This window comes from Pinus tabuliformis, chromosome 3_1 (genome assembly GCF_031772625.1).
Source record: "Pinus tabuliformis cultivar Carrire ecotype Pingquan chromosome 3_1, CPIR1, whole genome shotgun sequence".
In the NCBI taxonomy this organism is placed as follows: domain Eukaryota; kingdom Viridiplantae; phylum Streptophyta; class Pinopsida; order Pinales; family Pinaceae; genus Pinus; species Pinus tabuliformis.
The window spans coordinates 392,322,950-392,333,406 of record NC_142301.1 but is presented as its reverse complement, the minus strand read 5'-3'; the positions used below and the strand labels follow the sequence as shown (position 1 = coordinate 392,333,406).

The following is a 10,457-nucleotide window of genomic DNA, read 5'->3' as shown; positions in this document are numbered from 1 at the left end:
AAAAGTCTGATAGAATCTTCGATTATGTTGTCTTAAAAATATTTCGATTATAATATTGATTATCAATGAAATAATACTTAATTAATATTTTTTCAATTGAAGCCATTTTTATAAACAATTAATCAAAAAATAAGATTTGAAAACATATACCACTGTCGGTTGAGAGGAGGTAGCGATGTATCCACTTTGATGTTCAATTTTGATGAAATAAATAATGCTATGGCAATTATGAAGCCTTTGTGGTTTTCATAATTTGGAAGGATAGGTTAGGTTATCTTTGTGGTTTAGGAGATTCTTTTAGGTTAGGTTATCTCTGTGGTTGAGAAGAATTTTTTAATGTTTTATATGGATATTTGAAAAAGTTAGTTTTTGATTTTGAAAATTTGTTAAAATTGAGTGGTAAAATCAATAGTGATGGTCATCTTTAGTTACTATTCACAATTGTAAGTTTACTTATCATCATCATTATTTAAAGAAATAGTTTAGTTTTTTAAATTAGTAAAATATAGTTGTTAATTAAAATGGATATTTGAAAAAGGTAGTTTTTTGAGTTTGAAAATCTATTAAAATTTAGTAGTCAAACCAATAGTGATGGTCATCTTTAGCTACTATTCACAACTGTAGGTTGACTCACCATCACCATTATTTAAAGAATTAGTTTAGTTCTTTGAATTAGTAAAATATAGTTAGTAATTAAAATGGAAAAATATACATATATAATAATACCAACTTATTATTATTTATTGATGGACAGTTGACTACAGTTTAATTTATTATGTTTTTTAATATTTACATTATAAATAGTTTATGAGTATGATGTGAGGTGGTAGGTGGGATATCTTTTATTGGAATATTGTCATTAAATCATGGATAGGCTTTAGTATATTGTGTTTGAGAGGAATAGCATTTAAATGTGTTTTATGTGAAAAGTGTGGTTAGGAAATGATATTAGGGTTTGGGGTTGGTTAGGGTTTTAGTGTAGGAATTCCGTATTTTTTTGCTATGGGATCTAATAATTATCCCTTACTTTTTGGCTAGTAGTGAGTTCTAACTTCTCACCACGGGTTCATGCAGTGTCATGCCTGTTCATGTAGTGTCATGCCTAGTCTAGCTAAGGATGTTATTTTATGGAGTTTTGAGGTTCATCAATGGTAAAGGGAGGTTTTGTCATTATGTCTAAAGTGTTGTGGGTGCCCATGGTGGGAGGCTTCTTTCAATGTTCACCTTTTTTTTTAGGAAAAAAAGTCGTATGACTCATGTTACTTAGATATTATGTAGTGGTCTCACCAAGTGATTTAGCTAACCATTTTTGGTAAATTATCAAATTAGTTCCATTCCAAGAGCTAGTCAAGTTGATTAATTGTTTAATAAAATAAAAATGTCAATAAAACTCAATTGATAAAAAGTTAAAATTCAATAAATCTATCAAGATTACAAATTGGTATAACATTATTCTCCATTCATATATTTTACAAAAAAAATCATTAATAAAAAAATATTGAATAACAATAACTAAAAATATTTACTATTACAAATTTCAATATTAAATTTTTAAAAAATATATATCCATTAAAAAATATGACAAATTTATATCACAACAATTTCAATATTAAATTAATAATATTGTTTTCAAAATTGTCCTGAAGTGTTATAAGTCAACTCCACGACTCATGAAGTGGATCATTGCCATATATAGAAAACCTAAAAATACATAAAATTCCAAAAGGTAGATGAAACAAAAAAATTTCAACATTATTATTACTCTTTTTTCCTGAAAGTATAAACATGGTAAAATAACAGTTTTCAAGTTTGGTGGCTTTGCCCGACTGCGACCAACTAAAATTTGTTTGATTGGTAAAACGTTCAACTCTTTTTAATCGTGGTTGGTAACGGTTCTTGACTTAGAAGGCATGGATTTGTAGTTGGTAACCGATATTCACTCAACGAGAAAAGCAAGTACTCGTGCTTAACACGTTGACTATAAATGGTTTACCAATCCCATTTTAATAAACTTTTGTTTATAATAGCTTTTGTGGAGCCTCTGAATTTTACTGTTAGGTTGAAAAGTTATTATTTTTTAATTAAATATTAATAGTGGTTTTAATTAATATCTCGTATGATGTTCAAGTTTAATGGTTACATTTTTATTTATTATTGTAGTTATTAAAAATAAATAATTTATAAGTATTAATTTATTGTGTGAAGATGGTAAGATTTGTAAGGTAAATATAAACATTTTAACTCGATCAAATAAAATTAATAATTTATTACTAGTTTTTTTTTTTTCCATATTTTGACAATCTATGGTTTTTCCTATGTATTTGTTATGATGAAGTCTATTTTAGCTTTTTACAATTAGCAATATGATGATGAGAGCTTCTAGAATATTGTGTAAGATGGCACCTCAATAATCTTACATAGTATTCCAAAAGCTTTCATCATCATGAAGAAGCCTATTTAAAGGCCTAGGAATTCCATTATGGAATGCAAAGTACCAACTTGGATTCATCTTAACTTTAGATTGTGGGAGCATGGTAGATCTAGATTTAAGATGTACCTAGGCTGGTAATAAGCATCAAAACACTTACTATGTTTAAAAAAAAAAAATCATAAAAACTAATAAAATTATACCTTTATTATCCTTGCAGTCGCAGGGTATAACGCATTCGAAAATGCGTTGACGCTTATTAATCGACATTTGACTTAAAAATTAAAGACTAAGTTATAAAGTTAACTTTATAAATAAAATTAATTTATTTTTTCTAATAATTTTTTTTTTACATGTTGATTGGTTCATGAGGTTTGGCTCTTATTCTGTCATCATTGTTTCTGCCGCCATCTTGCATTTGCGATTTTCCAAACTAGCTTCGAAGTACACTCCGCTATCCGTGCCAATGGCATCATTGTCCCCGTTGCCACCCTACATTTGCTCGACACCATATTGTTCCAAACTACGTCTAAGTACACTCAGCTATTGTTGCAGAGCACACATATCTCCACCAACATATTCGTTGACAATCAAACTTTTCTAGTGAGATCGATGGCAGCTAATCTCAGATCCATGACAATCCTCGAGAAATAAGTTTGTTGTAATAATAGATCCCTGATTTAACACGGTTTGAATTATGCCCAATGGTGGTTAGAGCCAACAACTAAGTATACAAGCCATAAATGAGATGAGGTTCTGAAATCTCAAGGTTTAACTGTGTGGAGAGAGCACCAGTCAGACGTGTCAATATGCCAATTGTGGAATGTATTATTCAGTTCACCATTGAATATAATCTCTAACGTGATATTCGAGGATCAAGGTGGTGAAATAAACTTGACAATCAGTCCTTGTCAATATAAAGTTTTGGCATTTTTACAGTGAATAACATTCGTGTTTTGGATTTTGGAACAATATACATTTATGATCCTTGTTTTATTCTTATAAGTGGAAGCAAAGCAGTAATTGAATTATTTAATTCCCACTTCATAAGTTTTGCAATGCATTTGAATGCATGGGAGTTGATTTGGTGAAGGACCTTCAAATTCATCACTTATGTTCTTTGTTTTAAGATCTTACTCCCATGTACCGTAATATAGTTTATTATTTAAAATTTGTTCATTTTAAACATTGAGATTATAAGGCCATACATTCTATGTTTTACATGTTTTGGATTATACTATATATTGTATGTTATATAATGTACCCTTTTATTATCTCTTCTATTTATTATGTTATTTTTCTTAGCATTTACATTTTTTTCTTTTTACCCAAAAAACAAACGAAGAAAAATAAAATATATACATGACCATTCCCATGGTTTCTTCTATTAGTTAATCAAAACTTGTTTTAGAGGTATCTTCTTCATACAAAATATTTTATAAATTATCCATATCACATTCATGCTTCTAGTGTGGTTCCTCGCCTATACAAATAATAGATTAGAATGAACAAATATGATATTAAAGTTTATATGAAAAAAAACATCCACAAATAGAATTCTTATTATCTTTGATGCAGTATGAATTATTTTGCTACTTTATATGTAATTTTAATTAATATAAAGTTGAATATCTTTATTATTTTTTATCCTAATTTAACTATATTTAAAGTAAGCGAGAGTAGCTACTTTGTAGCCCTTATTCAAATGTGGAGTAGGTTCATACATTTCAAAGTTCAGTAATTAAACTAAGCCGCAGGGAACACTAGCTATGCGGCCTTGTTTTAAATTATTATTATTTTTAAACAAATAAATAATCCATGTGGATCAAATCAACATCATAATAATAATAATAAATAAGTTAAACATATGTACATTTGGAAAAACATGAAACAAGATGATGGTGATTAAGCTCCATTTTACCTTTAAAATTATTAATCTATAAATATGATTTATTTTTTTTTTAACAAAGTCGTCTACTCATATATTAAAAAACCAACAGTCCAGTATTCTGGTACAAAAGAGGGAAATTTTGGGAGCTGAGGTTCAAAATTGGGTTCGCAGACCCATAATCCTCGTAGCTTCTATTGATTAAACACAGAACTAGAAATAAACGGCTATATTGCCTGACAAAAGAGCCTCCTAGCCAACGAAATTTACAATGCATAAGTATCAAGGGGAGTGCTGGGTAATAGAGTCATCCGGGAGAGGCCCTCTCCTACTTGCTCTAGTTGAGGCTTCAGCCTGCTGGCTTTCGGTGAGGGAGCGAAGGTGGTCTATGGCAGCTTCCATGTGAATGCAGCGGTCCTTTAAATCTTCGATCTCTTTCTTCCTTTTCTCCAATTTTTTGCGCTTGGAATTTCTATCAGCATGATAATCCTCGGTCAGCTCCTTCACCTGTTTGTTCAGTGCATTTATCATGATTACATGAGCTTTACACATGTTACAATCCTTATTGTTGAAGATGTTTCCCATAGAATTCCTGGGCTGAGCCTGATTAGCAGGTTGATTTTGCTGATCCGCCATTCTGAATTGGGATTCTAAATCAGCAGTACCCCGAGGAATTTCTGAAGTGGCAGTGGGCGTGAGAACGATACCACTGATCTGCTTGCTCGCTGGATTAGTTGCCAAGGGCCTCAGAACGAAGCTAGATACAAAAACCAGACTGTTAGCAATGATAAAAGCACTATAGTGGAAAAAAACGTTTACCCAGGATGGTGGATGAGCAGCTGAGTTCCGAATCGAGTTGAGCGCCTTCAGTCGATGCCTGGGATTTGGAAGGGCACTGTAGACTCTGAGAAACTGAAAGTCTTGACTGCAAACCAAGAGTGGCTCGGTGTTGTCTTTGAGCAAGTAATTGCCCTTATGATCCTGAGATGATCCTTCTAACTGGAGCTCCCGCCTGTAGAGAACCCTTCGCCTCTGATTCTGATCACCATGAGTTGTGAAAGTCCTGAGGGAATCGCTGTCTTTTATAGGAACGAAGAGGGCTCGCTCATGCTTGAATCGAGCAGTGGTAAATCTATTTTTGAAGTCCGAGAGATCTTTGGGGTTGCTTTTCCCCTGTCCTTGAAGTCTGTTTTCAGCATGGGCGTGATCACGCCCTGAGATATTGTCTGGGTTGATTTTTGTGAGGATCCCCGTCGTGCCTACATTCCTTGAATCCGTAGACCGATGCACTGTCCCATAACGCCTGTTTTGACAGTCGAGGAGGATATGGTATGATGAAGATAAGATAATCTCAATCCAGCAGCTTTGACACGGATACCTAAGGTGACCAATTGTCCGTTGCGAAGGGAGGACGTCTTTATTATGGAATATCCCTGTCATATATTTCATTGTTTTCCTTAACCTGGCCCGTGAGTCTTCCCGTGGCTTTGTTTGCCTGCTCGTCAGCTTCCGCATTATTGTTTCTTAAAACGTGCTTGTAATTCACTTTGCTGATGCCCTTGATCTGATCCATAATTCGGCCTTTGATTCTGTTTAAGGCGATTTGACTGAATTCTTTTCCGGAGTTCATTGCTGCAATGATGATCGCTGAGTCTCCAATGACTAAGAGATTTTGAATGCCTAACTTCAGGGCGATGGAGATCCCCAACAGAAGGCTATAAGCCTCAGCCTTATTATTCGTCATGGTGCCCAAACCCCACTCGTAAGTAACAATTATTTTCCCTTGAGGATCTCTTATTATTCCCCCGGCTCCAGCTCTGCCTGGGTTATTTTTCGAAGCCCCGTCAAAGAAAAGTGTGAACCGCTTTTGGTTTTGGACCCAACTGTGGATTTCCTCCTTTGTCCCTCTGAGTTTCCAATCATTCTGCCCTGCTCCTATTCTTGATATGTTTTTTGTTCTTGTTTTGCAATTGAATCTCCCGATCCATTCCTTTACCCTATCCTCTTTGTATTCCGGGTCTGCATGAGAAATCCCATTAGCTTCAATTGTTTCAGCGATAATAGCAGTTGTTTTAGCCAGGATGCTAGCTATACTAGGTTTCTTGTTTTTGAATATACATTCGTTCCTGGCTAACCATAACTGCCAGCAGAGATTTGAAGGGATGCTGGTCCATATCCTCTTAGCTAGATTCATGTTCTTGGTGGCGTAAGGGAAGAGTTTCCCCCAACCTTTCTGGAGGAGGGAAGTCTGATTGGGAAGATCTCCAATATTTAGAGGACTGATTATGAGTTTCCAACTGGATCTTGCTACTGGGCAATCAATGAATAGGTGGTTGATGGTTTCTTCCGCTTCCCTACACATGAAACAAAGTGATGGACCCTGAATTCCTTTCTTCCTAAGGTTTTCTGCTGTCAAGATTTTGCCATGAAGCAAGGTCCAACTGAAAAATTTTATCTTAGGAAGGCTTTCAATTTTCCATGCTACTTTGTGGAGTTGCCAATTGTTGATTGCCGTTGAATTTTGGAGTGCCTTGTAACCTTCTTTCACTGTGTAATTGCCTCCGGTTGGATCCCAAACATAGTTATCCTCTATCACTCTGTTTGTAGGAGCTGAACCTGTGAGAGAGAGCTTGAGGTCTTTCCATAGATTCTCCAAACCTGTAGGTAGGTGCAAAGTTCTCCATCCTTTCCAACTGTTTTGATCCCAGAGTGAGATATCGAAAAGAGTTTTAAGGTTGACTTCTGACATCCACTGCTGCAGAGGTCTGAAATTGATGGAATTTTCCCTAGCTTCGGTACCCATAATTCTATCCTTCCACACATTGATATGCTTACCATTACCTGGGACTGTGGAGATGTGAGACTTGAGGAGGGGAAGAGTTTTTTTTATTAATTTCCAAACAGGGGTACATTGTCTGTCAGTGATTGCTTCGGAGAGGATGTTGCTGTTGGTCCCATTCAGATATTTCCTTTTGATGACCTCTGTCCACCAGGTCCCTTTCTCTTTTAAGATTCTCCATATTAACTTGAAGCCCATTGCCATATTTGCCAGCCTAGGAATTCTGATTCCTAGCCCTCCATTTTCTATCGGAAGGATGACCTTTTCCCATTTCACCAAGCTGAATTTTTTGTTGTTTTGCTTTCCCCCCTTCCATAGGAAGCTTCTAAGAATCAGTTCCATATGTTTATGTATGCTTGAAGGGGCGAGGGTGATGGAAAATTGATAGATAGGGAGGGCTGAAAGAATGGCTTTAATGAGAATTGATCTGCCTGCCAAGTTAAGCCAATACATCCCCCAGCTCTGCAGTTTCCCTCTTAGCTTCTCAATAAGCTTGATCCAAACTTCATTTTTGAGTGCCTCTTTGGCCAGAGGCAGTCCTAAGTACATGAAATGAGACCAATTAGATTGGGCTGGGATTTCCATTATTAGTGAGATTCTTTGGGTTATGTATCTTGGTACATTCCAGGTGTAAATCATGCACTTATTATTGTTTAATTTGCCCCCCGAGGCTTGAAGGAAAAGGTCCAGGATGGTCTTGAATCTCCTGGCCATGAGGCTTGATGCACCTCCGATTAATAGAGTGTCATCTGCAAATAAGGAGTGGTTGATCCCTTTTGCTCCTCGGATGATGTCCACTCCTGTTATTTCCTTCAGCTTTCGCTTGTTTTCCAGGTGCAAACTCAAAGTTTCTGCCATGATGATGTAGAGGAAGGGAGAGAGAGGGCATCCTTGCCTCAGGCCTCTTGAGCTCTTGAAAGCGCTGCAAGGCCTACCATTGATTAAGGGGGCTGTCCAATTTTGTGAGATGCTTTCCATAATCCTGCTGATGAAGAGCTCTGAGACACCGAACTTCTCAAGGACATTCCGCAGAAATGTGTGATTTACCCTGTCAAAGGCATTCGCCATGTCCAACTTGATTATCATACCCTTCTCCTTTCTAGCCACGCTACTGTGTATCGTCTCCTGAACCAGGATTACATTGTCTGTTATATGTCTCTTGGGGAGAAATCCTCCTTGGTTATCGGAGATAAGAGAGGGAAGGATTTTTTTGAGCCTATTTGCCAGAATCTTAGTGATAATTTTGTAAGAGACATTGCATAATGAAATCGGTCTGAACCTGTCAAAGGATTTGGGATTGGGTTCTTTTGGAATTAGCGCTAAATGCGAAGACTTGATACTGCTGCCCATTTTACATTTTGAGTGGAAGTTTTTCACCATTCTTATGTAATCTTTCTTGATGATATCCCAGTGAGTTTTGTAGAAGCTCACCGTGAAGCCATCAGGCCTGGGGGCTTTGTCTAGAGGCATACTATTGACTGACCATTCGATCTCCTCTATAGATATTTCTTTGTCCAGCTCACGATTTTGTGCTTCTGAGACCTTTCTCTCTATAATGTTTGTGAATTCTGGATTGTCTTGGTAGAGAGGATCAGCTGTGAGAAGAGATTGGAAGTGTTTAGAAGCAGCCTCCTTGATTTCCTCTTGGTCCGTAAGTTCTTTGCCTTCGAACATTACCCTTTCTATGTTATTCCCAACTCTCCTTACTTTGAGACTGTTGTGGAAAAACTTGGTGTTTTTATCCCCAGAATTGAGCCATAAACATCTCGACTTCTGTCTAATTTCTTCCTCTTCCTTACGATGCTGATTGTAAAGTGCTTTGTACAGCTCGCTTTCTTTCCTCTGGTCTTCCTCCGTTTCTTGGACAGCTTCCTTTTCCTGATTCCACTGCTCTAAGTTCCTTTGCAATTCCTTTTTTTCCTTCTTTTCCTCGATCACGTGGTTCCTCGCCCACTTCTTTATGGCAATCCGCAGCAGTTTGATCTTTGTTTCCCAAACGAAGTGGGGGGAGCCTGTTATCTCTGTTGTCCATGCTTCTTTTATCGTGGTTTTGAAGTCTTCGCTGGAATCCCATGCTCTGTTATATTTGAAAGGCAGCGGACCCATGTCTTCTCCTTTGTCTAAGTACAACGCCACTGGTTTATGATCTGAGTTGAAGCCCTGTATTATTGTGCTGCGGATCCTCTGGAAGCTGGTGACTGTTCTCTCCTGTACTAAAATTCTATCAAGTCTCTCTTTGATATTATTCCTACCTGTTCTTTTGTTTGACCAAGTGTAGCGACCATTTTGGGGAGGTATGTCTATGAGGTTATGTGTTTGTATAATGTCCTCCAATTTTTCTCTATAGGGATCCATAATAAATTTCCCTCCTAGTTTCTCCTCTGCATTCCTTATTAGGTTGAGATCCCCGCCTAGGAAAATATTCCTCCCCTGTGCTGTCTCAAGATCTTCAATTAGGGAGTCCCAACAAGAAGCTTTGTCCCTGAAGTGTGGGGGAGCATATACGTTGTATATTGTGTATTCCTCCTTCTTGTCTGTGCTTTGCATATCCATTCTGATCCACCATCTGCTTTGCTTGTTGTCTATGAGTCTCCAATTACTTTTGTTCCATATTGCCCCTATGCCTCCTGATGCTCCTATTGCACTCGTGGCTATTCCTTCATATTTTCTATTTCTTATCAGGCTGTTTTGGAATTCTTGTTCACTGATTTTGGTCTCCTGGAGTAGGAGGAAGTCTGGGTGTTCTGCTTTAATAAGGTCTCGGACTGCGTTTTCTTTTAGGGAGGAGCCCATCCCCCTACAGTTCCAAGAGACCAAAATCATCATTTACCTGATTTGTTGTGGATCCCACTTTTCTCCTTCAATTTCTCCCCGCTTCCTTTGGTCTTATCAAGATAAGTGTCCATTGGTTGCTAGGTCCCTGTGGCCATTTCTTTTGCCGCATTCTCATCTCTTATTTCTTTGTTTGATTTCCTTCCTACTTTTCTCGGAGGATCCGTGGCTGAGATGTTTTCCTTTGTTTTATTTCTAGTTAGAATTCGCTCCACTGTTGGAGGGGGGGAGGCCGGGCGGGGAGAAGAGGGGGAGGTTCTGGGGCCCTTGGGGGACGGAGGAGGGGATGGAGGTTCCTCTGAAGCCAGGGATTCAAAGGGATTAGAGGAGGAGGGGATGGGAGGCCCAGAACTAGATGGGTGCATGGAAGGGAATGGGGTTTCCGATGAGGGCTCAGGTGATTCCGGGGGAGGGTTTATCTTTTTTTTTTTCCTGACTATTTCCCATGCTTCCTTAGGGGTTTCATTATT

At 37.4% G+C, this 10,457-nt stretch overlaps 1 protein-coding gene across 1 annotated transcript; it reads right to left on the bottom strand.

Annotated features, from left to right (window-relative positions):
- Positions 1 to 4,598: 4,598 nt before the first annotated feature.
- Positions 4,599 to 9,708, bottom strand: LOC149187371 (uncharacterized). The gene is made up of 2 exons (XM_089409647.1): positions 5,779 to 9,708; positions 4,599 to 5,666 (listed from the first exon to the last, which is right to left on the bottom strand). Exons 1-2 carry the CDS (start codon positions 9,706 to 9,708, stop codon positions 4,599 to 4,601), a joined length of 4,998 nt encoding a protein of 1,665 aa, XP_089265773.1.
- Positions 9,709 to 10,457: the final 749 nt, after the last annotated feature.

What these genes read in the sequence shown, in the direction of transcription:
- LOC149187371 (XM_089409647.1), bottom strand. Translation starts at nt 9,708, where the DNA reads ATGGATATGCAAAGCACAGACAAGAAGGAGGAATACACAATATACAAC. An exon ending in CGGGAAGACTCACGGGCCAG is followed by an intron (nt 5,667 to 5,778) that starts GTTAAGGAAAAC and finishes TGCTGGATTGAG; the next exon opens with ATTATCTTATCTTCATCATA.